Source organism: Medicago sativa, chromosome 3, assembly GCF_051527215.1.
Source record: "Medicago sativa cultivar Bolivia chromosome 3, Bolivia_mono, whole genome shotgun sequence".
In the NCBI taxonomy this organism is placed as follows: Eukaryota; Viridiplantae; Streptophyta; class Magnoliopsida; order Fabales; family Fabaceae; genus Medicago; species Medicago sativa.
The window spans coordinates 94,599,835-94,627,065 of record NC_140751.1 but is presented as its reverse complement, the minus strand read 5'-3'; the positions used below and the strand labels follow the sequence as shown (position 1 = coordinate 94,627,065).

At 31.6% G+C, this 27,231-nt stretch overlaps 3 protein-coding genes across 3 annotated transcripts; 1 reads left to right on the top strand and 2 right to left on the bottom strand.

Annotated features, from left to right (window-relative positions):
• Positions 1-6,532: 6,532 nt before the first annotated feature.
• Positions 6,533-9,444, top strand: LOC146942224 (transcription factor RAX3-like). The gene is made up of 3 exons (XM_085756170.1): positions 6,533-6,993; positions 8,100-8,229; positions 8,382-9,444. Exons 1-3 carry the CDS (start codon positions 6,858-6,860, stop codon positions 9,178-9,180), a joined length of 1,065 nt encoding a protein of 354 aa, XP_085612296.1. The 5' UTR covers positions 6,533-6,857; the 3' UTR covers positions 9,181-9,444.
• Positions 9,445-13,165: 3,721 nt separating this feature from the next.
• On the bottom strand, positions 13,166-22,659 carry LOC146942223 (hyperosmolality-gated Ca2+ permeable channel 2.1-like). Its single transcript, XM_085756169.1, has 12 exons — positions 22,423-22,659; positions 21,767-22,125; positions 21,114-21,269; positions 20,195-20,258; positions 19,864-20,073; positions 19,025-19,210; positions 18,149-18,447; positions 16,817-17,093; positions 16,395-16,673; positions 13,840-14,073; positions 13,571-13,754; positions 13,166-13,453 (listed from the first exon to the last, which is right to left on the bottom strand). Exons 2-12 carry the CDS (start codon positions 22,042-22,044, stop codon positions 13,404-13,406), a joined length of 2,217 nt encoding a protein of 738 aa, XP_085612295.1. The 5' UTR covers positions 22,045-22,125; positions 22,423-22,659; the 3' UTR covers positions 13,166-13,403.
• Positions 22,660-23,643: 984 nt separating this feature from the next.
• Positions 23,644-26,935, bottom strand: LOC146942222 (1-aminocyclopropane-1-carboxylate synthase 9-like). Its single transcript, XM_085756168.1, has 4 exons — positions 26,739-26,935; positions 25,636-25,770; positions 25,025-25,185; positions 23,644-24,721 (listed from the first exon to the last, which is right to left on the bottom strand). Exons 1-4 carry the CDS (start codon positions 26,877-26,879, stop codon positions 23,713-23,715), a joined length of 1,446 nt encoding a protein of 481 aa, XP_085612294.1. The 5' UTR covers positions 26,880-26,935; the 3' UTR covers positions 23,644-23,712.
• Positions 26,936-27,231: the final 296 nt, after the last annotated feature.

Genomic DNA, 27,231 nt, shown 5'->3' with positions numbered 1-27,231 from the left:
TCCGCTCAAATGAAATTGCTCTTCAAGCTTTGTAGGTTTATTAATTATAAAAACAAAAATAAAAATATTTGGCCGTCCGAAATCCGTCTCAATATTTCACACGAATTTGGGACGGATTTGTTTTTTTACCGAAATTCGTGCGAAATTTGTGGGAAAAAACCTTGCTTGAACATGTCATAAAAATTTCACAGGATTTTGGGACGGATTTGGGACGAAAATTACGCTCCTTAAAAACTGTCCCAAATCCGTCCGAAAAATTTAGACAAAAACTCATCTGTCCGAAAATTCCGTCCGAAAACGCTGTTTTTTTAGTAGTACGGCTGTGATACGTTAATAAAAAATTATATAATTTAATGTACAATATAATTTTAACCAGTTTTTTAATATGCAAATATATTAACAAACAAAAGAAATCTGTCATAGGCTCGTAGCACATCAACATAAATATAAATAATGTTGACGATTAAGAGAGTTATGATTAGTAAATTACATATACAATATATCCCAAAAAGAGCACCATCAGTGTTATACTATATATGTTAGTGTTATACTTTATCGATCCAAAAAAGAAGCACTATATCCAAAAAGAACACATCAATACTCAAGAGTTAAGTTATTTTAGTTAACATTAATTGAGAAATATCAGGGTAGGTATCAGTGCAGGATAATTAACGGATACTCTCCTAATACGTATCGGGAAGTATCGGATAATTAATTTTTTAAAAAATAAAATTTAATCTTCAGATACTCTCCTGATACGTATCGGGAAGTATCAAATAGATATCGGTGCAGGATACGCAAGGGATACAATATGTTATCCATTTTAAAGTATCAAGGCTTCACAGTATATTAACTATCCTTTGAAATACTCCTTCCTATAAGGAAGAAGAGACAAATGCCACACACATATCATGTTGTGGTCATAAATCATAAGTTGACCTTTAGTAGGTCAAGGTACATCCACCCTGGATCCCTGGTCAGTCCAAGTAGGACCTATGTATAGCAACTAAAGAAGCCACGTAGAATTATATAGCAAAAGCAAAACGGTACTGTTCAATGTATCCACTCCCAATCATACAACAAAGTCATGTTGTTTGACTCAAGAAACCTTCATTTTCACCGCCCACTCTTTTTTCATGTCCATTTTAAGGAGGAACATCTTTTCCGAAATTCCACATCCACGATCCTTCCATGTAATTTCGATAAGGAATACTATGACTCAATCATGCCTTTATTAGTTAATTTGAGTTGAATTAAGTGCTTAAGTTCTTTAATTAGTTAATTTTTGTTATTATATACTCCCTCCGGTCACATTTATAAGCAAAAATGTATTTTTTAGGTTCATTGAATAGATAATGTATTTGGTCTATATATTGACCAAATACATTAAGTATTGAATGAATCTAAAAAGTGTTTTTTCGCTTATAAATGTGACCAGAAGGAGTATCCCTATATTGATTTTTCAAATGTAGTGCAAACGAAATATTTTTATATGAATAATTTATTTCCTTTTCCTATGAAAATAAAATCATGTCATAAAGATATTCAGACCATGAGTGCATTGGATTCATCAATCATGTCTTTATCTTTAATAAAATGGCGTTTACATATAGGAACGGAGGGAGTATATCCTTTTAAGTTGGTGGGATAAAGATAAATAAAGCCTGGAGAGGAAGTTAGCTTCAGCTTTACTACTGACTGACTACCGAAGAATTGTCAAACAATGACAAATATTTCAAACTTATTGGTCAAAATTTAAATCAAGTTTGGAAATCAATACCCATATTAGTAATTCGGAGTATAATACATATGTAGAGTTTATCTAATACTATACAGGTAAAATAGTGTTACATAATGCATATACTGTATTTGTTTTGAGAAGTGTTATTTGAACAACTATTTGGTTGACAATTTATAGGACAACCATAATTTACAAAAGAAAAATAGACATTTGCACAAAAATCAATATAATAAAGAGATAAAGTAAAAATTAATGTAAATATGAAAGATAAAATTGTCATAAAAGTTATCACAAAAGAGATTTTCAAATATCATTTCTCATTTGTATTTACTATATTGGAATAATAAATCCCTTCATGTGTCATTTGATCTAAGAGTGAGATTTATTGATTCAGTAAAACTAACGCGTGCATGATACAAAATTTATTTAACTTGTATAAAACATATGTAACATATTTGTTGGCTGCCTGACCTTTGGAGAAACTTTCTGTTTTTACACAAAAATTATTTAATTATACAATACAGTAAAATGTGCTTCTATAGTTCTATTCCTCTAAAAAAAAGTGTGTGTTTCAATTACCTGCTAATCAATGTTTTGGGGATTTTTTTTATTGGTCATGTCTTTGAGTTTTTCTCCCAATTATCATATTTTGCAGGTGTAAACAAATATTCTCCGTGTATAATTGTAAAGAATGATCATTTAAGTTGGGAAAAATTTTAACGCTCGAGTTTTAATACTTTTGTTGCATTCATATAACCAGGGTCGTTCCTATGAAATAGGATGCTCGACTCTATTTTTAAAATAGGCCCCAGTAAAATCAAAATGCAATTCTTTTTGTGTAGCTAAGTTTCATTAAACAATCAGAATCAGAAGAACTTTTAAACACGAAACAAAACAAAATAAAATTAAGTGAAAGAGAGATGAAATTTACCTAATGGTGTCGTTTGGAATGCCACTCCTACGTCGTAGGAAAGGGGAAAATGAATTGTTTATGCGAAAAAGAAATAATTGTTGTGATTCTTTCAATGGGGGTGGGTATTATAATTTTTTTTGAGGCCCATAGTTTTTAGAAGCTCGGTGCAGTAGCGCTTCTTTGCATTCCTCAAGGTCCCGCCCTGCATATAACACTAATTTCAAATGGTTGAAAATTAAGAAATCTCATACATATAAGAAAACTAGTTGTAAAAAGAAACGAAACATCTTATTTCCACTCAAGGACGACCCAAGGGGAAACTAGTTGTAAAAAGAAACGAAACATCTTATTTCCACTCAAGGACGACCCAAGGGGTGGCAAGTGAGACAACCGAGTTAAGCCTCACATTTTTTAGGTCTCAAATTTATTATTTTTATTTAATTAATAGTATTAATTTTATCAATATTTTTTTGAAGAAGACAATCTAATCCATCAAAATTGGCACCGGAGAGAATCTGAGCATCACACTCCAATCTTCCAAGTCAACACTACCAGACCAACCTAAGCGATTTTACTTTTATCAATATTAATTATTTTATCATATATTGCAAATTGTACTCGTTAATTTTGCTACTAATTAATTTACTAAAAACTTAATTAAACTTGTGAATGTATTAATTTTTTTTAATGTTTTTACATTAATTAATTAGGATTAAAAATACCTCTATTTTTATTGTTGCTAGTTTTCTTAAGGCCTTATTTAAAAAAAAAAAATCTTTAAACATCCAAATTTGTTGGGCCGGCTCTGTTGAAACTCTCTTGTGTTCTTCTACTATTATCTTTTTTTTTTTTTTTTATTGCATTGCATGTTTTATTTATGTATCAAAAGATTATTAATTTAGTGGTAAATAAAAACAACCCCAACTTCTTCTTCTTTTTTTTTTTTATGAAAAACCCTAACTCATAAAAAGAAAATTGTTATGGGTTTAGCTCTTTTTCACAAGTAAAACAGCCAACAATTCAACATTGGGAAAAGGAAAGAGTGGTATTAACTTCTCAAACCTTATAAATACAAATATACAATGAGTACTCCTCCTAATTAATGAAGTTCCTCAATTGTTTTGGTTAAACTTTGTAGAATATAGATGAGACAAAAGCATGAATTAAATTAACTTGACCCCTTTTGAAATTTAATAGAGGAGTATAATAATGATTAATGAACCTCTTCAGCAATTATTTTTTAGAGCTATTAACAGAAAAGCTTGAGAAACAGGACCAAACTAAGGATCTTTTTATACCAAATCATTGATGTGAAAGTGAAATGCAGTTGTGATAATAACGGAGCTGTTGCTTCACTGGCTTGCAGCTGCATGCGACTATACTATTTTAGAGAACCATAAGGTCAAACAAAATGACCCCCAATAAATTAAATAAATAGATATATTGAATTTGATTTTTTTTCACCCCTTTTCATTTTTGGGGGCTTATAATATATGTTGAATCTTTCTTCTGAATTACTGGTCACTTCTTCCATAGGACATGTCTTGAAAAATGAATGAGAGATCCAGAGAAGTATACAATTATTGTTGGTCATTTTATTTGTTCACCAACCAAAAAAGAAAATAAAAAAAAAAACCCTACAAAAGTACAAATTTTCCACGTGATATCAATGAAAGTAGTGCCCTATCTCTAATTTGCTTCTAGAAACTCCATAAGCTTTGAAAGGTTTGCATAGGAAATAAGAGTGATTTGACAGCTGATGATAAATTTCAACGTTATGTGGATTGATTTCCTTACTTGGGTGAAGTTTGGTTTGTAAATTAGAATTACTGACCCTACAAATTTACTATGTCTCTTAAATTCTTAGACTAGTTGGTTGTTTGACTTTGCCCTATCCGTTTTATGCGGGGAGCCTTGTGATATTTAACATACTGATTTAAAAAAAAAAATGCAATTATACATTCACGAAAAATATAATGAAATTGAAAAATTATACATTTCTTAAGTTTCTCCTTCTTCCAACTACAATTGTGTTTCATTCAATTGAGTTTTTACGATGAGCATATTCATCTTGCATTTACTAATTTTAGCTTTCACATTACTCATTTGAATCTTCATCACTTTTATATGCCTCTCTAGCTTAATCTTTATCCCTTCCATATTCATCTCTTATTGATTAACTTTGACTTCATAAAACTAAGCTCTTGTAGCCTTTGACTCAATAAATTCACCCCCAACATGAAAAAGTTTGAATAAGACATATTCTTATGCCCCAAGAAACAAAAAAAAAACTCAATTATAGTTACATTACGTAATTATAAAAATCAAAATCAATGCTATCTTTCCGAAAATAAATCAAAAAGTAATTATACTTTTGTTTATATTATGTATAATTATAAGTTTTGAACTATTGTTAGTCAAAAATCTTGTATATTAAATTACTATGTTTTGAGACGAACAATGTAAAATATCCGGTTAGACTTGAACTACTTTACTAGTCAAGTTAAGTAAAGTTAAGTATTGTGATCAGTTATGGGTAGCCGTATGTTTGTAAGTTGTTGATGTTTTGGTCCATAATATTAAATATCCAAGTATCAAATATCGTTCTGATACCATATTCTAGATTATTTGTATTTGGGATGTTATATTTGGTAGTTCTTCTGCAACAATAATATTCAACCGACAAAACTATTATAGTATGAATGAACGTAAAAGAATAGGAATTGCCCAAAGATAGAATAATATAGTCAACATAAAAAATTACCTAATAAGGAGCGTCTACATAAATGTCTATTGGGATTTCTTTTTTATAATTTTTTTTAGGCTAATGTTAACTTGTGCCCTCAAGGCATATGTTAAGATACTCATTATAGAAATACATATATCAAAAGGCGTGCATTCAACTTCTTAAAAGTTGTTATATTGTGTTTTTCAATGCAAAATTGCTCAATTTATATTGCTTAACATGTGTCCTAAGGGTACAAGTTAACATGACCCTTTTTTTAACAAATGAAATGTCTATTGAGATTGTTGTTCACGCCAACTTATATCATGTTTGGAAGGTGATGGAGATTAAGTATGAGCAAATTGTGTGATTTTGATAATTCAATAGAGGAAGAAAGTGAAAAAGAAAAAGGATGAAAAGAGTATTGGACTTCTAATTTAGGAATTTAAAAGTTATTTGGGACCAATGTACCCAAATATACCGTTATAGGACCTATAAATGTCCCTGAATTTCACATTAAATGCACGTGGTTTGTTACCTGGCTGGTAGAACGCATATAAACATGACAAAAAATAAAATTAGCCATGTAAAAAATTTGACATAATGACTAACGTACCTGTCCGATTTTTATGTAAGGGATTAAGAGTTGCATTAAATTGTGGTCCAAAGGGCAAAGGGTATAACTATTAGATGTAAAACTTAGTTAAACTAGTTTTTGTTTTTTTAGCAAATCCCATTAGTTAAACTAGTTAATTAGTTGTATGTACTATAGTTAGTTGTTGTTATTGATTATATAAGTTTTATTGCATACTTGATGTAATCAAATCTCATTTTTTTTTTGGTGTGAAGATATCTTATTCATACAGACCGATATGACCGCAATGAATAACAAAGTTCTCCTTAAGAATAATCAAATTTTATTATCGGTGCAATTTCTATATTGTCTTCTATACTTTAATATTCTCCTTAAGAGTAATCAAATTTTATTATCGGTGCAATTTCTATATTGTTTTCTATACTTTAATATCTCTTATTTAATTAAGTCTACCAAAAAAAAGTAATGTGTAAACCAATTTACTAATTAAGTATAGAAATAAAAAAAGAACCGGGTAAGAGAAATAGTACTTATAAAAATTAAAGAATGTATGTAGCTAGAGTAAACATGTTTGTAACTTGTGTGTACTGGTTGGACAGTGAGGGTGAGAGTGGAATTGAAAAAAGTTAAGTTGGAAGTAAAAATAATGGGATTCGTGTTTAAAGAAAGACAAGAAGAACAAACCTTATTCTCCTATTCTGGCAATACTAAATATCTGAAATATTTCTATACAAATACCTTACTTTTCTGCCACACCCTTATATAAAAATACTACAATTGGTGGATCTTCTTGGATTCATCCTTATTCTCTTTCTTTCTCTCTCTCACACTCACTCATTCAGAAATAGGTATTCCAAATTAATCAAAAGCAACAATAATCAAGATGGGAAGGGCACCTTGCTGTGACAAAGCAAACGTGAAGAAAGGACCTTGGTCACCAGAAGAAGATGACAAGCTCAAATCCTACATCCAACAACATGGAACCGGTGGTAACTGGATCACTTTGCCACAAAAAATTGGTATAATTATATGTATATCAATATAGTATATATATTAACCTAGCTAGCTTATCAATATTAATTATTCAGCAAAGAAAATTTTCCTAGCTAGAATTAGGGGTGTTCAACTAAAACAGTTAACTGAACCAAAGTATGAACTGAACTGCATTGAACCATATTTTAGACTGAACCATTTTTTATAGTTTTGAACTGAACCACTTTTTAAAATCAGTTTTAGTTTAGTTTAAAACTGGTTCAGAACCGGTTCATATTTATGAACCTTTTTAACCAAAATAAATAAAATGTACAATATTTTTTTTTTACTGGAAAAAAAAGCAATAATAAACATAATTAATCCTTGGCCGTAATTAAGCAACAAAAATCTTTAGCTTAATCGTGAGCTTAATCTCATAAACAATTGGGAATAAAGCTTGAAGAAGCAATTAACACTTCCTTCCACTGTTACAGTTAATCATTCCAATTTCAATTGAAATCAAAATCAAAATCATCTGAGAATACGTTAATTCCCAAATGCAAAATTCCTGAAAATTCACATCCAATTTCAATTAAATTCAATAAAAACAAAAGAATCTGTGCATGAATTAATGAATACATGGCAAGAACATAAGAGTAAGAGAAAAGGACGTGGAAGTTGGAGGAGAGAGCGAAGAGATCTGAGAGAAACTTTGTTTTGGTAAGCATCGGCATCCTAAAAGCGATTATGACAGAAAGCAGAATTGGAAAAAGCAATTATGATAAACCATTTTTTTTGTGTCTAAAAAGAAAGAGTTATGAGGTTATAATCTAACGAAAAGAATCTGCTTTGAAAAATAATCTATATGGAACAAATTAAAAAAACAAAACTCAGGTTTTTATAAAAAAAAAAAAAAAAAACCGGTTCAAAACTAGTTCAAATGAGATAAACCGGTTTAAAATGATAAACCGGCTTTGAACCGGTTTTAAACTGAATTGTAATTGGTTTGACGGTTAACTGCTTTTTTTATTAAAGTGGTTATTAAGAACTGAACCAAACTGTTAATGTGGTGCAGTTCAGGTTCAGTTTATAACCATGAACACCCCTAGCTAGAATCTTCAAAGGGTTTTTTTTTTTTTTTTTGAATAATTAGGTCTTAAGCGATGTGGCAAGAGTTGTCGGCTGAGGTGGCTAAACTATCTTCGCCCTAACATCAAGCATGGTGGTTTCACCGAAGAAGAAGACAACATCATTTGCAGCCTTTATGTTACTATTGGAAGCAGGTAAGTCAGTGTATTATGTATATATATTTAGTGTTTCTTGGTCAAATTTATTGACAAAAGAACCTTGGTGACCACAAAACAGTTGAGTTTGATTAATTTCGGTTTAATTAATGATGGATTGCCGGGTTTGTTTGATGCTTGTACCTACGCAGATGGTCGGTGATTGCGGGCCAATTGCCGGGAAGAACCGATAATGATATAAAGAACTATTGGAACACAAAACTGAAAAAGAAGCTTTTAGGGAAGCATCGTAGAGAACAACAATTACAAGCACGTAGTAAATTATTAGCAAGTGCTAATCGTACTGTTGTTAATGTTAATCATGAGAGCAATGGAAGAAGGAGTGAGAATTCTTCATCTAATTTGGTTTCTGATCAACATATTTTACAGCCATATTGTTGGCCACAAAATATTCATCCATCGTTGACCTACACAAACCAAAGTTCTAGTTTCAACGATCAAGATTCTATTAGAAAATTTCTAATCAAGCTTGGAGGAAGATTCTCTGATGAAGATGATTATTATCAATTACATGATGGTGGTGTTCCTTCAAGACAACAAGTTCATGAAGAACAACAAGTCCATAATCTTTCTAGTTGCATCAACTCTATTAACAACAACCAAGTCTTGCAATATTTCTCACAAACTCAAACTAATCAATATTGTGTTGAGGGAGTAGCAATACCAGAATTGGTACAAGTACAAGGAAGTTTCACTGAAACAACAACATCTAGTAGTAATAATAATTATTATCCACAAAAGTTAAGTGGGTTGGAATTCATATATGGAGAGGACATTGATGGTACAATTTGTGGGCAAAGTAGTAATTGGGGTGAGACTGATCAGAGCAGTAGTAGTATGATATATCCTCCTTTTGTTGCTTCCAATTTCCAAGAAGAAAAGCCACAAGAATGTGTATTTCAAGAGTTGAGTTACCCTAGGGAGCTATAACTATACTTACTATATGGCATCTTGTACATTACTATGATCTATATTGCTGGGTGGAGTTGGGATTATACAATAGCAATATGTAAAAGGGAGAAAAAAGCTTGCATTAATTTAATTCCCATACATATTATAAACTTTAGCTAGATATATGTAATTAACTAGCGATATAGAATTTGTATGCTGTTTTAAACATTTTCATGTGCTGAATCGTTGTCAATATGCAGTACTTTTAATTAATTAAATTGTTTGTGAATTTTAATCATGGTATTGTATATCATTGTGTTCTAACTAGATCGTTTGCAGCACTGGCCATGGATCTAAATTGAAGTGCAGAATCTACTAATTCACACAACTTACGTGAGGTTCCTGTCTTAGAAACACGTGTTTCGATAGAAATATTCAAGCATATAATTTGTCACAAAACTCAACTATATTTAGCTGGTACGTATGATACAGGCATACTGGTATTTTCACATATTTATAGTATAAAACAAAATTCTAGGCAATGGTAGGATAGGGCAGTAGGGAGTAGGGATGGTGTCATATAAACATATTATTACATGCTACTCAAGCACTAGATAATGTGAGATTTTTTTCTTATGTTTATATAAAATACGGAAATGATATAATTTATAGCGATGAGAAACACTTGTGTGGACCAGGACCAAGAATTTTGGTTTTGGTCACACACAGGTTTTTTCCTTCTTTCTCTTCTCTTCTCTCTTCACCATTTTCTCTCTCTTCTCTCTTCACTCTTCTCTCTCTTCTCTTTTTTCTCTTTGTGTGACCAAAGACCACTTGTGTGGACCAGGACCACACAAGATTTTCTCTATAGCGATTTACTTTATCAACTGATTCAATGAATAAAAGTACATGCATATGTGTTTACATAAAAGAGAGAAGAAGATAGGAACTAACATAAATCATAACAAACTATAGAAATTGTAACAAACTGCCCTAACGGTTTCTAACTAACTAAAATTAATTGATTAACTGTGTAATAACATCACTAATATAAGAAAGGTATAATATCTTGTAACAATATGTCATATTCAAAAAAGAAATATGCATTTTCTTACGAATGGGCAAACAATATTAGAAAGATAAAGAAAGAAATGCTATAACCCAAATATAATGCGCTTTTACTTTTTATTGTCATCAATATTGTTCAATGAATTTTCCTTTCAAAAAAAATATTGTTCAATGAATTTTAAAAGTTGTTAAATGTATCATCTCTTTTACAATAAGTGAATTATATCGTATTAATATTGATTTGCCAAGTATTTTTTTTCTTACAAATATTAACTTTTTCTTTCACATATATCAAAAATCTAGTTTAATTTAAAAGATGCCAACAAAGGAAAGGAAAAGGTTGGTAGATTGTTAATCACATGGATCCTCACAATACATGGAATATAAACCTCCCATTCAATTTCAGATGACTTTCACATATTCTGGCTATAGTTATCAGCTTCCAACTAGTGTGAAAAACATAAAAATCGATAGATGATTCAACTAAACATCATCGTTCATCACGTCCAGCAAAAAATATTTAAGTCTATAGACCTACCGCTACCATTTTTGACTTGTTTGCTTATAAAGTCAAAAGAAGTCACAATCTTGGCTCACTGAGTGTATATCTAAAGCACGGATATTTCAAATATGGATATGGAATATATATCGGACATCAATACTTTACTGGTACGTATCTATGGAGTATCAAAATTAATTATTTTAATTTAAAAAATATATTGGATACTTATACGATACTCGACATGTACCCAGGGCCGTCTTAACAAATTCATAGGCCCGGTTTTAATTTTATAAGGGATGCAAAAAAAATTCAATTCCGGGCCCCAAAAAAATAAATAAGCCATTTTTAAAAAAAAAATTATAAATCATACTTTGGTGGGTCTTGAACACATGACCTCACACCCAACAAAAAGTGACCATGCCACTAAAGCAAGCTTTACAGACTGAAATAATTTGCTTTTATTAGATGTATAAACATTATTTTCGTGTCTTACATATAAAAAAAAAATATTTTGGGCCCCAAAAAATTGGAGGCCCGGTGTCGTCGCCCAGCCTCGACGGGCTATGGGCCGGCCCTGCATGTACCCACATATACTTATAAAATATTTCACATATGCATATCCTGGAAAAGATTAAGGGTAAAAAAGTAAGATAATGTTGTGAAAATTCAATGGTTATGTATATGATTCAATTTAAGATATGAATGAGTATAATTGTTTTTCGATTAACTCATTAAAAATTATGTTTTTTGTAGATGAAGGTAACCAGAGATAAAGGAGATTTAGTCATATCAACATTAAACAAACTTTGTTTTGAGTTCTTTAATTGATGCATTTGTTGATATCCTAACATATGAATTAAAATAAAATATGATTTTTATGAAATTTTTTCATTTTTTATATTGATCACGTGTATTATTTTTTGTAAATTATGACTTTTATGATTATATAGTGATGAAAAGTAAGTAATTGATGCTTATTCTTTTAAGTATTTTACATATCTTCTAATATAACTTTTAATATAAAAAATTTGTTAACGTATCTTAACCGTATTATATTCTAAATTTTAAAAAATTTGTATACACATCGTAATCATACATGCACCCTTACTGCGATATATTCCTTAAAAAAAGTGTATGTATAAGTAGTTGATTACAGTTGTACCAATTATTTTTAGATGAACTTTTGCTGACTAAGGATATTGTCATGTAAGCAAGGTCATGATTTGTTAGAATTCGTTGACTTTTACGTTACAATGAGCAGCTAATGATTTTGTCATTAGTTAGTTTCAAACTTCAATACCAATGCTGATTCAATAATTACATGCTTACACAGAATATTCTCCCATCCCCTCTTTTTTGTGGCCTCAAACTTGTGCTATGTGCCATCAGTCAGAGAGTACTTTTTTTTGAGGCAACCAAAAAAAGTAACCTAAGTCCATTGAAAGGGTGTGGTGTGTGTGGCCTCAACTTTCTTCTAGTATATTCACACACAAAAAAGTCATAGAGCTATATTAATTAGTTAATCACATTAAAACTGCACAATTGAAGCAATTCATGGACCTGAAAAGTACTAGTAAAAACAAACATCTCAAAAAGAGTTTGCTTAGACAACAATTTATTAGAAATATGAATGATATGTATGCTCTGTAAAGTACATGGGAATATCCCGCAGCCAGAAAAAACACAAGAGAACAATCCTACAACATAATACAAAGGAATTTAAAAAACTTGATACCTTACAGAATTTAATATAATGATTAAAAATTGAGCATGCATCAAACAAAGTAACATAAATCCATGATTGAAGCCCTATCGGCAGGGCATTCCCTAACCTTGACAATAGCCAAACGACAAATTCTCTTATCAAATTATTCATGTGTAATTCTTTTTATAATAACAAGTCCCCTTCTATCTGGATTCTGATACTAAACAAATTTTAATCCGTATCATATATATATATATAATTAATTGAAATTTGGAATTGCCTAATTATTTGTTTATGCAATGATAATGACACTCACTAACATGAAAACTTGTCAAACTTCAGTCCCACCCTTAGACTAGACAAACGTGTTTTGTACTCGTTAATTGTATTTCTTATTCCTTATATGCTTCAGAATGGCTGATATAATTTTTTATGTTGGACAATATATTGTTTCCAAGAAAATTATAACCGACCTTGGTCCACTCTATTTGTTTCAAATGTGCCAAATAATAATGATAAATATATCATATCGTAGAACAGTCATTTTACTCAACAAAATTTTGTGATTCATTCTTCAACTTTTAGCTTGTATCATAAAATCGGATTCGTTGAGGTGAAAGAAATCATGCAATCACAAAATCAAAATATTTGTGGTCATTCGATTAAGATGAGACAGTCTCCCATTTTTTTCAAAAAATCTTGAATACATGGCATATTTGTGTCTACATATACAAGTGTTACTCTTTGACTTATTGAAAAAATAGCATTTGAATAATTATTTCAACATGAATATTTACAATAACATAGAAAATAGGATAATTACAAAGATGTTCACTGTGGGGAGAGACTGATTCCTATAATATGTGCAGGTAGGTATTTGGATCGAGATAATCTAAATTTACATGTGCACAACCTCCATTTGTAGTAATCACCATGCATGATTCTCATAAAATTTACAAGTCTATGATTGATTTCTACAAAATTGTACTATCGACGAACAATTGGCCATGACATTTCTTGTGGGATGATTTTTTTGCCTAAAACATAATAAAAAAACAAAAAACAAAAAAAAAAAAAAAATAGTCAAATTTTCAATCATATCTTTAATTATTATAAATATAAGGGTAAAATACCAGCATTGAATAGATACAAACCTGTCTCTAAATCTTTTGGAGTCCGAAGACTCTGAACACGTTCTGATATGTCCCCGGAATAACTGAAACATTCAGATTGAGGCGGGCTAGTATTATTGAATTGGCAATAGGCTGAATGCAATTGATGATAAATCTCTTCCATCCTTCTACAAGTCTCATCTCTGTGATCCATGTCAATAAGAACCTAAAATAAAAAGTTTCGTAATTTGGAATATGTTAATGAGAAAGAATGGAGTGGAGGGTGATATACTGAGAGTAAGAGACTGTACCTGTGCTGCATTGTTCTTAAATACTGGAAGAAATCGTTGCCTACAATATTGATTAAATAGAACGGTACCGATCAACAATGGAATTGTAAATCCAGCTGCAACTGTTGATCGTTTTAGTCCAAACACCCCAAGTGCGATAACTTGTGCCACAAGTAATGAAAAAATCGACGTGGTGTGAGCAATAGGCCATAATTGTCCGCCACCATCATATTTTGTAATGTACACATTGATGATCTGCAAATGATATTAAATTGAAGCTTTTACATAATAAAAAAAAAAAAGAGCAAACATTCGAATAATTTTTTCTTATAAGCAAAATTTTATTAATACCGAGCAGAATTTTATTAAGAACAAAATAACCATGCAGTGCGTATAAAAAACAAACCGAAGCACTACATCCCCCACAGAAAAAATCAGAAGCATGACAAGTAAAAGGTAGTAAAACAACATAGAAAGCAGGAATTAACACAAAAAACGCCATCTGAAATACATAATAGCAGCTCCAGAACCCCGAAGCAACACAGATAAACCAAGACCACGGAAAACGAATTATACGATTGACCACCTCCAAAATATTAGCCACTTTTCCATTTAGAAGGACATCAATTTTCTCCAACCATATGCACCACACTGTTGTTACACAAATTAAATGAGAAACTCTTTTACCTCTCTTCCCTTTTCTGACTGAGTTGAACAACAAGGAATTTTTCTATCAACTCTTCACGCCATCCTATTGCATTCCACTTCATCCAATTAAAAATCAAATTTTGAATCTCCTTAGTTTTCGGATACATTACTAACAATGTCCCTCTGTCTCGATTTCATCAAAGAAAAAAACACAACTTTGTTAATGAATGTCCCTCTTCTCCATAATTTCACTCTTATTGGGATTTTCTCTTGAAGCAATTGCCAACCAAAAACACAAATTTTCTAAGGTACCGATGTTATCCATAGTCGTTTTACCACTGCCAAAAAGTCATCGTCCGTGTCCTCAACTGTCCTGAAATTAGACAACAGCATCTAGCAGCTTTTCACATTAAAAGACTTTGTCGGTTCAGGTAGCCAAACAAAAGAATCTGCCTCTTCAACCCGTGGACGAACCTGCTGTACCAGACTACTCAAAACAGCAGCTTCTGCACTGTCAACTTCATTCAAAATGATGTTCAAGCTCCAGGAAAATACCCAACTACCAACCTGCTATGATCCTTTATCTGCTACGAAAATAGATTTGTCACTTGCAACACGATACACACGAGGAAATCTGATATACTAGAGCTGATCCTCTATCCACAAATCCTTCCAAAAAAAGTGTGTATTCTCTCTGCTTCCAATCTCTCTTTGGATTATCATTGAAAGCCAATTTGAGTCGACGTCAAACACCCTCCCAATTGAACATAAACCTCTCCACCACAATGAATCACATCTTCCACTAATTAACCCTTCCGGACTTACGCATCAAACCGAACAAACCTTTAGCTGCGATTAAGAAGAGAAACGGGGATAAATGATCATCTTGTCTTAACCCCCTCCCTAACTTGAAATCTTCAGTTGGACTCCGTTCACCATGACTGAGATAGTACTTGAAAAGATGCAAGTCCGCATCCATCCGATCCATTTAGCTGCAAAGCCCTCCTTTGAAGCATGAATTTCAAGTTTTCCTACTTAACTGAATCATATGCTCTTTTAAAGTAGACTTTCAGAAGCACACACTTATCTTTTCTTCTTTTAGCCAAATCAATCATTTCATTGACTACTACCGTCTACTAACTGTCTGCCTTGAACAAAAGTTGTTCGATTTTTGGAAATCAATGTCCCCAAGACTCTCTTCAATCTGTTTGCTAATACTTTTGATATAATCTTATACATGCAGCCCACTAGACAAACTGAGCTATATTCGGTCAAACTCTGGATGATCAACTATATTCAGTCTGTAGACTCGAATATTAATACGTCGTCTTAAAATTATAGTATTACCCTAGAAACAGCTAAAACACTATTACTTTTCATTGTATGCATAGATATAGATGTCCATCACTTAATCAACTTATTTATTTTGGATCACTCGCTTTTAAATTCTCTTCACTTTGTGAATTTTAATCCAGAGACTATCATATAACAAACCAAATAATCAGATTCTACTTGCAAATCAAGCCATTCAACTTTTCTAATTTCTGTAGTTGCCTAAAAGATCTTAAAATATAATCAATGTGGCTCAATTTTATAATCATAATCTTTCATTGCCAGACTTTAGAATGTAACAATTCCTGTTCTACAAAATATTAAGGAGCTCCAAGAAAAGATTTCATGAACAAAGACAAATGTGATATACAACTTATGAAATAACGATATGCACAAGTTAACAAGGCATTCACTTCTAGCTACTATATTTTCATGAGCAATGACTTGATATCTCAAAGAAACAATACATAAAATGGTATGACAATAACATGTATAAAAATATCATATCAAGTCTTGGCCTAAACAACATGTAAACTTAAGACTGAAACGACAGCTTGATGAACAAAAGAACACAATAACATGGTGAAAGTACTAACCTGGTTACGGTAAACGAGGTATGCTAGGAAAAAGTAGAACAGTAGAAAGGGCAGTATCAGGGGTGCCAGAATAGAACATGTGAACCCGAGAAATCCAAATAAAAGGATCCTTGGAACTTCTGTATGGTATGGAAAAGTTAGAGTTCCATTGTATGAATCTTTCCCAGAACATAGTACTAATCTTTGGAACATGTTACAAAAAAGAGGAAACGGTTGTATAATCTCAAATGCTAGACTTGCCCAGCCAGATGATAAAACATATGTTGTGAAGAACGTAGCCTGTATGCCAAGAAAAATAAAAGAATACTATAGTTAATGTAGCAAATCACTGAAGATTGAGTACATCATAATTTATACAACAAAGGGTATATAATTTACAATAGGAATTTGTCAATTATCATCTTGGAACATGAATGTATCACCTGAGATGGGACTGCCTTTGCCAATTGGGCAGGTAGTTCTGTTATACTAGTAAACACTGATAGTTGACTGATAATAGACCCGGTAAAAACATTGACAAAAAACACATTCCAAATGGTGAAAGACAAAACTTTGCAGCATGCGCTTTTCTTCTTGCCGCTACGGGAAATTGGCCCTTCCACTGCTGAAAGTAACATCATCACTGGTCCAACACCAATTAAAAATAAAACCAAAATTGCACTTGGCAAGTAACCAGACACCAGTTGAACCATAAATTTCCTGAGAAAAAAATATTGTTTAACTTTTCAATGAATTTATAACATTTAAAAATTTCAAACTCCTATATAATGTTCTACATACCATATGGATAAATCATAATTTACAATTGATTTATATTACAATGCATCTTTTTCTCTCTTCTCAAAACAGGTTTACTAAAATGAAGTTCCACAGTGTATCATGCATAATGATGACAGTCCTAACAAAAACCAAGGTTGTGCATTTTCTATATTTCCAAATTCTTTCTTTTGATAAACTGACATGTAAAGGCAACACAATTATGAAAATAGTTCTAACTATGTTGACGTCTCAGGTAATAATCATGATTTTAAATTGTGGTTGTGGTCTCGGATGTGGTTGCAGCCGTTGTGATTGTGGTTATTGCGGTATGAAGTGATTGTTAATTTTCACAAACTATATCAAAGTAGCACCACCATGCCACCACACTATTTACCAACCATATAACAGTCTATGTGTTTGCTCTGTAAATACTGATTAGGAGGTGATTATAATACATAGTTGAGAGACTATTAAAGGTAAGATTTATGATGTAGATTGAGATTTGGGGTTCTGAAATTTTATATTTTGGTGAGAAGATTTGAACAAACATGGTCGAAATCGTTTGATGCAGTTCCTGATGCGGTTAAGATCACGCCGCAATTGCGATGACGTTGTAGAGGCTACCACATCAGCAATATTGGTCGTTGCAATTGCAGATGCCGGCCGCAATTTGAAACCATTGTAATAATAGTCATTTAAGGCACACTCTACTTTTCTTATAATGAAGAAAAATAAAATAAAAACATCAAGAGCATAAACCAAACTTAACCATGGAAAGAATAAAAAAAATGATCTATATGTATTGTAAAAAAAGAGATAAAAAATATAGAAGCAAACTCACTATGAAGCACAGACACGTGTCTGACACCGACACATATAATTACACTGAATTATGTGATTTTCTCAAATTATTAGCGGTGTCGGCGTGTTAGTGTCCGTATCCATGTTTCATAGGAAGCAAGTAATATTTGACCCTTGTATGTGCAATATCTTACGTTTTAAGTATCTCTGTCAAGAATGGGAACATTCTCTCAAGCTTTTCTGGTTGAGTCAAGCCTTGTACAAATGTGACAGGGGCGAGGAATACAATCATGAAGGTGGTAGACACCCCCCATGTGAATATCTTTCGAAGCCATAGTTGTTTGTATGGGATGCAAAGGTTGGACCAGTAAACATCACATGGTTCAGGAGCCTGTTCGGTCACCCATAACATAGGATTTGATGCTTGAAGATTTCGGGCAGCCATAAGAGCAGCATATCTACTTTTAAAGAACACGAATGCAGCTGCACATTCCTGCAATAGAGACCCAAGTTTGAGCATAAATTGTTAATTCCATGAGTTTATTCTACATATACTTCTACTAAAAACTAATTTAATGTCACTTTCATGGCTTAAATTGGGTTAAGGTCAAACTATACTCATATAATTAAGAGGTTCTCATATCTATGCCAAATCGCAATAGATTTTTTAATATCATAATTAGTTCTTGAGTCGGATATCGAAAAACATCATAGTTTGCAAAATTATAGAAATGAAAGATGTTTGCATGTAATTTCATAAATCATAATCACAATTATAAAAATGAAAATTATCGTATTTTTATGTTCTTCCAAAATTACCCCAAGGTAGTTTTAGTCTCTTCTGTTGAGTCAACGTATATTTTTGTGTGAAGAAACTTTTTACAATATTCTATATCTATACGTACCTCAAAAAATCATTCAAAAATTTAAAAGTTGAAAAATAATTAAACATGTTTTGTTTAAAAATGACAATTTTTTTATAAGGATGAAGAAACAAAATATGGTAATTTGATTGGTAAGAAACATATTTAACCCTAACATATATAAACCAACTCAGCTAGAAAATTGACCTTTTGTCTTGCAACCATATGCATGTCCCGGAAGCCTGTTCTCGAATGTATGCTATCTATTTCCCTAGAGATAATCTTAAAATTATTTGTTCCTCCACAAAAGTAACATTGTACCATGCACATGCTTGGCTTACAAGTCTGTTCCACACCATCACCAAACATCTTACATATATATCCTGCATCATCCTAGAAGAAGAAGTTTAAAAGAAACAAAAGTTTAAATAGTAGTTATGCCAAAAAACAGAAGAATGGTAAAAATTTATTATAAAATGCTTTAAAGAATAAATATGATGAATGACAACTCAAAGAACATAAAAGAGGTCCAATCCATTGTTACAGAACACCGTAGATATTAAGAAACACTATGTATATGATATAAATGAATGTCAATCTATATTCTTCTCAAAGGTGTGTCCGATGGGATGGAGGATGCTTGGGAATAAAGAATTCTGAGGCTTTCAATATAGCTTTACTGGCAATGTGGAGATGGAGGATGCTTGTTGATACAGATAGCATACGGCATAACTTTCTGAAATACAGGTATGGGAATCTTAGTGAAGCTATCATGAATGGAGAAGATGAAGCTGCGGACAATAAACAATCGCTTTGTGGAGTTGGCAACAACATTAAACAATGGAGCAAACTAGTTTGTCGATGGCATTAGTTTAAGGCTTGGCAGCGGAGAGAAAATTAAAATTTGGCACGATAAATTGGTGGGAACGGAACCAGTGGTTATACAATTAATTCTAAAAAATTACACAATTAATTTAGAATAAAGAAAGCATCAAGTAAAATGTAGTCCCAATAGAAATAAAAGTATTTAAAGATAAGAGGCAGACCTTCAGCTTCTGAACAGTACCAGACTTATACACGATTTGGTGTGACAAATATGTTGATGAATGGTAAAATGTGAAAAACTTCCTCACAGCTTCACAATATGATTCCTCAGGAGACCAGGGTATTCCTCGGACAAGAATAGTAAAATGACTTGGTTTTGGAGGCAATTCAGTGAAATGTGCTAGCCGCAAATTAGTAATACTCCTGTATTCCTGGACATGATTTCTAGTTAATTAATCGGACAAGTCATATTTACAATGGGAGAAAAAACTTGTTAGGTAACGAAATAAAGACATATAAAGAAGACAGCAAAAATAAAGATCAGATCCTTACAAAATAAAGAAGACAGCAAGCTGTCAATGTTATGATGTATAATGCAAGACAATGAGCCCAAAGCCTGACATCAAGGAAAAGAATGAAAACTATAAGTAACCAGTTTGTATGAATATTCTTGAATTACCAAACAATGCATAAACATCTGAAATTGGAAGGGATAAAAATAATGAGAGAGGAAAACAACCGAGTCCTGAACCATTCTTGCTGTTCTTAGGGAGAAAGGTTAACATAAAAAACTCAATTTATTTAACAATAAAAGAAGCATCTTTCTCGACCTCAAGCATACAGATCGAGCATATTGAAATATTTATTTTACTTTTGGGTAGAATGAAGGCATCACATTGTTTATTTTATGAATGGTCATGGGATCTATAAGTTGTTTGGCTAGATGATTAATGTTCCATTTCGGAGCGTTTTTTAGAAACTTTCCTTTGTTTTGAAATATTGGCGTGCATTGCAGCATGTTTTATCTCTCTGCCGCTATGGTTCGGTTTCAGCTTCTACTTTTTGTGCTGGTGGTTAGCAGGGTTTTTGTTCCCCGTGGCTGATACTTTGCTGTGTTTAGGGACTGTTAGTTTTTGTAGACGTAGTTTGTGGTTTACATCTATGTTGTTTTAGCAGACTTGTTTTTGTGTGATAAATCTTCTTTTTATTACTTGGTTGTTATGGCATTTGTCTCATTCTTCTGTTGCAGTGATTTTGTATCTCTTGGCTCTACTCCGGTTACGCCATCTGATCGGATTTGTGATGTATCCATATATTTTGTTGTTCAAACAATATATGAAGTGTCATAAGCATATTTATCTATGTATTCTATTGTTTGTTCATTATTTCCTTAGCCTCTACCCATTATTTGCTATTGAACTACACACATATGATGAACACTTCCATACAAAAAATAAGACATTGTGCATACCATCTGGATCCTTCCTTGACATTCTCTATGGTAAATGCTTCTAGTGACTCAAAAGGTATGCCTGTATGCATTGTATGCATCCTGTGATCAGCATAGTAATTCACCGGAAGCACTAATATATTGCAAACGATAGCAGCAACAGAAAACACCCGTATACTGAAGGAAAAAAAGTAACAGTATCAATAGTTAGTAAAATCACAGAACAGAATGTACTGTAAAATTCATTTTCACTTAGTTTTTGTTATTTGATGTGCTATTAAATAAATTTGTGATTAAAATTGGGTTTCATTTCTATAGTATACATGGTATTGAAAGCATACATATAAATCTCATACAATACAAGTAAATAGAATAGGTTAGACAAATCTGTCATCTAGAAGCTATTTTAGATACTTGATGAGTTATATGCTTCACTTCTAATTATCTAAGCACAAATTCATCAATCTCAATTCCAATTATTAATGAACAAATTGTTGTATTAGAAAATAATGTCTTGAACAAATGGTAACAAGCATTGTGTATGGTATATATCTTACCACACATATCTCATCTTTAAATGTCAATATGGCCATAACAATATTTAAGGTTTTAAGTTCTTGCACTAAACAAATGGATATATAAAAAATTATTAAATTTAAGAAGGATTGAACAACCTGAAGATAATCATCCTGTTAAAAGCTACAGCATCCAAACCTCCAATATTAAGAAGTTCATCTTGAGTTGTATCACATGCTTTCATGACCCATGTAGGAGAGGGAACAAATCTTTCCAAGGAAATGTCGACGTTTGTCGAAGACCTAGTGGCTAGTCTTCTTCCAAAGTAGACATTAACATTGCTTGGTTGTTTTCTTAATATTGAATAAAGTGAAAAAAGTACCACACAAACAATGATATTAATTCCAGCAGAAGTTAAAAGAGCAGCAAGGTTCATCTCTGCCCACTATGTTGGTAAACTTGACACCTCTCATTACCCAATAACAAAAACACAATACATGAAAATCACATTAATCACCTGAAAGCACAATATCACAATCAATGTTTAAAATGATTGTACAACACGTGAATACCATGTATATTATAGAAATTTGAAACCCTAAAAGTTTCTTGTTTGACATGAATAAAATTGTTATTGTTGGTTATTTATAAAAAAAAATAACATACAAGTATTTCTAATGATTGAAGATAACTCAAATGTAAGGTTCCTGAGAGAAAAAAAAAACTCAAATGTAACGTTTATTTCACGTAAAAGTTGAAATAGAAATGAAAAATAAATAAATAAATATGCAAAATAGAAATTAAAAAGAAGTACCTGCACACAATGGGTGAACAAATTGTCGATGAAGAGCATTTAGGAAAACAATGGTAGAAAAATCAAAATATTGAAGGAAATAGAATGTGGGTTGGGTTCACAACAATTCGGGAGATGGTTTTAGGTAGAGTTATTTGAGAGAAATATGAAACCCTTTTTTTTGTGAGAAGGTATTTGTTTTTCTTGTTTATTAACTGTGAAATTGAAAAGAGACCGATGGAGAGGCACATGAAACGAATATCAACTCTTGAAGCGTTATTTCTTTCTTGCAGGAAAAAAAGGGGGGGTAGTAATTAATTCAATTAATATACTAGGTAAGTGTATAATTATTTTACACATTCCCTTCAATGTTTTCCTTAAAAAAATATATTAATCAATGTTAAAATAATTTTGTATGCTAATTAAATGTGACAGGTGTCCCTGTGAGCTTAACTCGGTTGGAAGGACATTGCATAATATATGTAGAGACTGAAGTTTGAACTTCAGACACCTTTTTTATTCACCTTAAAAAGGTGAATTTTTATTGACTAAACTACTTGAAAAAAAAAGAAAAAAAAAATTGACAAGGTTGAGGTAGTCAGGTGAAGTGGAGAAGGATAAGAGAATTGATAAAGAGGGAAAGGATAGATGTGTTGGGCTTCTCGCAATACAAAATAAAAGTTGAAGGGCGTAAGTTGAAAATTGTGGTAGGATATGGAGTAATTAATAATGTGTTAGATGATTTTTTTTAATGTTCAACTTCCAAAGAATTTTCTTTCTTATTTTACTGCATTAAGGTGCTTAGTCCGCAAACTTACAAGAATTTTGCCTTATTTCATAGTTTATGGGTTAATACAAACTATTGGCAAAAGTGATCAGAAAAAAGGTTGGAGGTCGTAATGGACTCAATTATTTCCATAAATCAATTGCCAAATTTTAATTTTCCAACAGAGCATTAAGTAATTTAGAAGCCATAGAACCAAATAATACACAACCAAATTACGTTATATTTTCTTGCCATAAACAGTAGATACATCATACATGTAATACAATCAAATTAAAATACATAAACTAAGCCCCTGCATCTAATTCTAATACACTATTACAATACCTATTTAACTAATTATACTTCAATTAACTAGGAAACACTCACTAATGCTACCAAATTACCAATAATATACATATATATATATATATATATATATATATATATATATATATATATATATATATATATGTGCAAGTAGTTTCTTCCTTGTGCAGACTTCTTTCTCCTTTGAATACAAAGTCAAAGCTAAGGGTGCAAATATATCATTTTTTTATTTTAGAAGGAAATTTTTTAATTGGCTTCTGATTATTCTTTCCATGATAACTAGAAAACCCAAGTAGTAATTTCCCTTCCACCGTAGTGATAATAATTGGTTTAGTACTAGTGACAAATTGTTGTTTAATAGAAAAGATGGTTGAATTTGAATCTGTAAAGATCTTAATCCTTCCCATTCCAACTTGCAAAGCTTCTTGAGACATGTTAGCAAAGCAAATCCTAAACCACCCTGGTTCAGAACAATGACAAGAAGATCCAGGAGATATATTCAAACCAGTTTGGTAAAGAATCCTTTTCCAAAGCTCATTCTCTGCCTCAAAAGTTGCAGAACTCAACAAATGCCTCATATCAACCCAACAGAACAATCCAGCATTACTCTTTAAACAACGAATCCCCGCATTTCTTAAACCGGTTACAAGGATTTTCTTTCTTTTATTTAACCTCCTCTTATTCTCATCCATATATTTAAAAGTAAATTCATCGTCACCGAGTAAATTTGCTAGCAAATATTGAGTTTGCGATGAAATAAGTCCAAAACTTGACATTTTGGTAGCTGTAGATACAACCATTTTGTTATTTGAATATATCATTCCTACACGAAAACCAGGTACACCGAGGTCTTTAGAGAGACTATAAACGATGTGAACACGCTTTGAAATTTCATCGTTTTCGTGACTTCTTTCGTTGATAACTTCCATGATGCTTACAAATTTCGGTGAATCGAAGACAGTACCTGAGTAGATTTCGTCGCTTATTATGTGAATGTTTTTGTCTATTGCAAAATCTACTAGTTTGTTAAGTTCTGTTTTGGTCATGGTTATGCCTAATGGGTTTGAAGGATTGGTTATTAGTACACCTTTGACATTAAGATTAAGGTTTTGTGCTTGTTGATAGGCTTGTTCTAAACCAGAGGATGTGATTCTGAAACCGTTCGAACTTGAACAATGCATTGGAACGATTTCAACACCTGTACGCCATTTAAGATCTCTGTCGAACCTGCCAAATTTATTAAGTGAAAAAAACTTGAGCGTTAGAGTAATTAAATTAGTATTTTAAAAATTGAATCGTTTAATCGGTTGAACAGTGAGATGTCATAGTCTACTATTCACTTATTTGAGTAGTTGAATTGCTGTTTTTTCTTGATTCAATTTTTAAAATATGGATAATTTAAAAACCAAATTATATCTATTTAATTTAATATTGTGTTACCATATCTAATTCGAGCTATATATTATGCGAGAAGCTATATATGTAGCTCGAAATAACGTAGCAGAAATAATAATTGAAAATGGAATATACCCAGGATAATAGGGTGTGGGAAGAATGAAAGCTTCCCCAGAATCAGCAAGACAAAACATGAGAATCTCATTTGCAGAAGTTGCGCCAGCTGTGAGGACAAGATTCTCTGAATCAAATTTTATAACATTTCCTCTTATTTTTGCCATAAACTTCACCAGTTCCTACACCAACAAAAAAGAAGGAATTACCATATTGAGCGTGTTCTTGGATTTTATTGCTTTATGGTAAGTCTTCGAAATTCTTTTTTTGAAACAGTGAAAATACCTTCTTTTTTTAGGAAACAGTGAAAAATACTAGCATACGTGCAAAACCACAAAATATAAAACCCTATTTTTCTAGCTATAAACCACCTCCAAGGATTATTATTATTATTATTATTATTATTATTATTATTATTATTATTATTATTATTATGATTGAATTCCAAATTAAATGTTAAAAATTAAGGCTTCATAAGAATTCATATTGCTTAATTTTGCATGCATGCAACTCATCATATCAAAACAACTAATTAAATTTGTCTTTTGTATATATATATATCTTATATCTTATAAAGTTATAAGAGAGCAATATTACTGAAATAGTATTATATATATATATATATGCCTTACATTTTTGAAAGCAGGTAAGCCGTGATAATCCTGGAATAGAGCGAGTTCTTTAAAGAGGGATACCCCATCTAATTTCTTCATCTCCACTGCATCAGAATTTCTTTGGAGCCATGATTCAAGAAGGTCAAATGAAAGCTGCAAATGAAAGATGTCAGTAATTTATTGGACACATGCATATGTTGTCCCTTTGTTGTTATCCTACCTAGCTATATATGCCTATGATGATCAAAGAAGCTACTATTTATACAAGAGGACTTAGCTACAAATTAGCATGAAGTAACCAACTAAAACATAAAGTTAGCTAACAAATTTTGCTATTAATAAATAAGAAACTGAAACAATTAAATATTTTTGACAAATAAGCTTTTGTGTTCAATATTGTTTTTATTATAGTAAAAAATTTACTATTGGAGTGGGATTCATCACACACAGTATTGCTCTCTTATATTATATGCTTGGTTTGATATAGTTGGCGTAGCCACATTTAGGAAGAATTTACCCGCCTTCACCAAAGTTTTTTTTTTTTTTTGAAAGGTTCACCATAGTTTTTTTTTTTTTAAAAGCAATATGTTTGACATCTCCTGACCATACTGCTAGCTTAGCTAGCTTAAACCGGCATATTAAATAAGTCTTTAAACTATTATTATCTCTTTACCTTAATCTCTAAACTAGAAATATAATAAGTAATCTCTAAATTATTTTTGGTCTGTCAAGCTAGTCCTGAACTATCATTCTCTCTCATATTTTTAATGAATATGCCGGACTAGTTAATTTGATAGATTAATAATAGTTTAGAGTATATTACTTATTATATTTTTATAGTTTAGGGACCAAATATAAGAGAAAACGATAGTTACTTTATAGACTAAATTAAATGTTTAGTCCTAGCATATAATAACTTGGTGAAGAAAAAGAACGTGACATACTATTCTTTTGTGTCCCCCGTACGGGACATCTTAATAGTTTCATTTTTTCAATCTTTTATTTATATACTTGAGTTATAATAACTTCTTTTTTTTTTTAAGGAACTTGAGTTATAATAACTTGTAGCAGCATGGAGTCATTATAAATATACTTGAGTTGCAATAAACAAACTAATTTACCTGATTCTCCGCAAGTCCCATCTGAATGATTCCCGTGGGATTATGAATTGGGTGATAGGGATTCTTCTCGTACTCTTGCCATCCTAGGAAGTAAGAAGAGTCTTGGCCATGAGAGTCTTCACTAGCCTTCCTAGACAACATGCTTTCTAATGTATAATACCAAATACAAATTTATCAAATTGTGTAAGCAATTGAACTCGAGAAATCAAAGAGTGAAATCAAGACCCCGGGTTTTAGAGCAATGATGTGGAAGACTATAAAGAGGTGATGGGATGAAAATAATAGCCAGCTAGGGTTGCATATTTATAAGGGTGAAACTGTAAGAGACACGAACCCGACAATGTGACATTTATCAAGACCGAATCATGTTGCACTTAAAGATAATAGAAAGCCTTGAATTATTATTCTTAAAGATAATAGAAAGCCTTGAATTATTATTTTTTTGACAAGAGAAACCCTTGAATTATTATTGATCATTTTTTTTAACATAAGC

Excerpts from the sequence above, each read along its gene's own strand:
- LOC146942224 (XM_085756170.1), top strand. The coding sequence starts at position 6,858 with ATGGGAAGGGCACCTTGCTGTGACAAAGCAAACGTGAAGAAAGGACCT. Across the intron at positions 6,994-8,099 it reads CACTTTGCCACAAAAAATTG|GTCTTAAGCGATGTGGCAAG; the intron begins GTATAATTATAT and ends TTGAATAATTAG. Across the intron at positions 8,230-8,381 it reads TATGTTACTATTGGAAGCAG|ATGGTCGGTGATTGCGGGCC; the intron begins GTAAGTCAGTGT and ends GTACCTACGCAG.
- LOC146942223 (XM_085756169.1), bottom strand. The coding sequence starts at position 22,044 with ATGAACCTTGCTGCTCTTTTAACTTCTGCTGGAATTAATATCATTGTT. Across the intron at positions 20,074-20,194 it reads CTTGCTGTCTTCTTTATTTT|GAATACAGGAGTATTACTAA; the intron begins GTAAGGATCTGA and ends AATCATGTCCAG. Across the intron at positions 16,674-16,816 it reads CAAAGGCAGTCCCATCTCAG|GCTACGTTCTTCACAACATA; the intron begins GTGATACATTCA and ends CTTGGCATACAG.
- LOC146942222 (XM_085756168.1), bottom strand. The coding sequence starts at position 26,879 with ATGTTGTCTAGGAAGGCTAGTGAAGACTCTCATGGCCAAGACTCTTCT. Across the intron at positions 25,771-26,738 it reads TGGGACTTGCGGAGAATCAG|CTTTCATTTGACCTTCTTGA; the intron begins GTAAATTAGTTT and ends TTTCATTTGCAG. Across the intron at positions 24,722-25,024 it reads CCCACACCCTATTATCCTGG|GTTCGACAGAGATCTTAAAT; the intron begins GTATATTCCATT and ends TAAATTTGGCAG.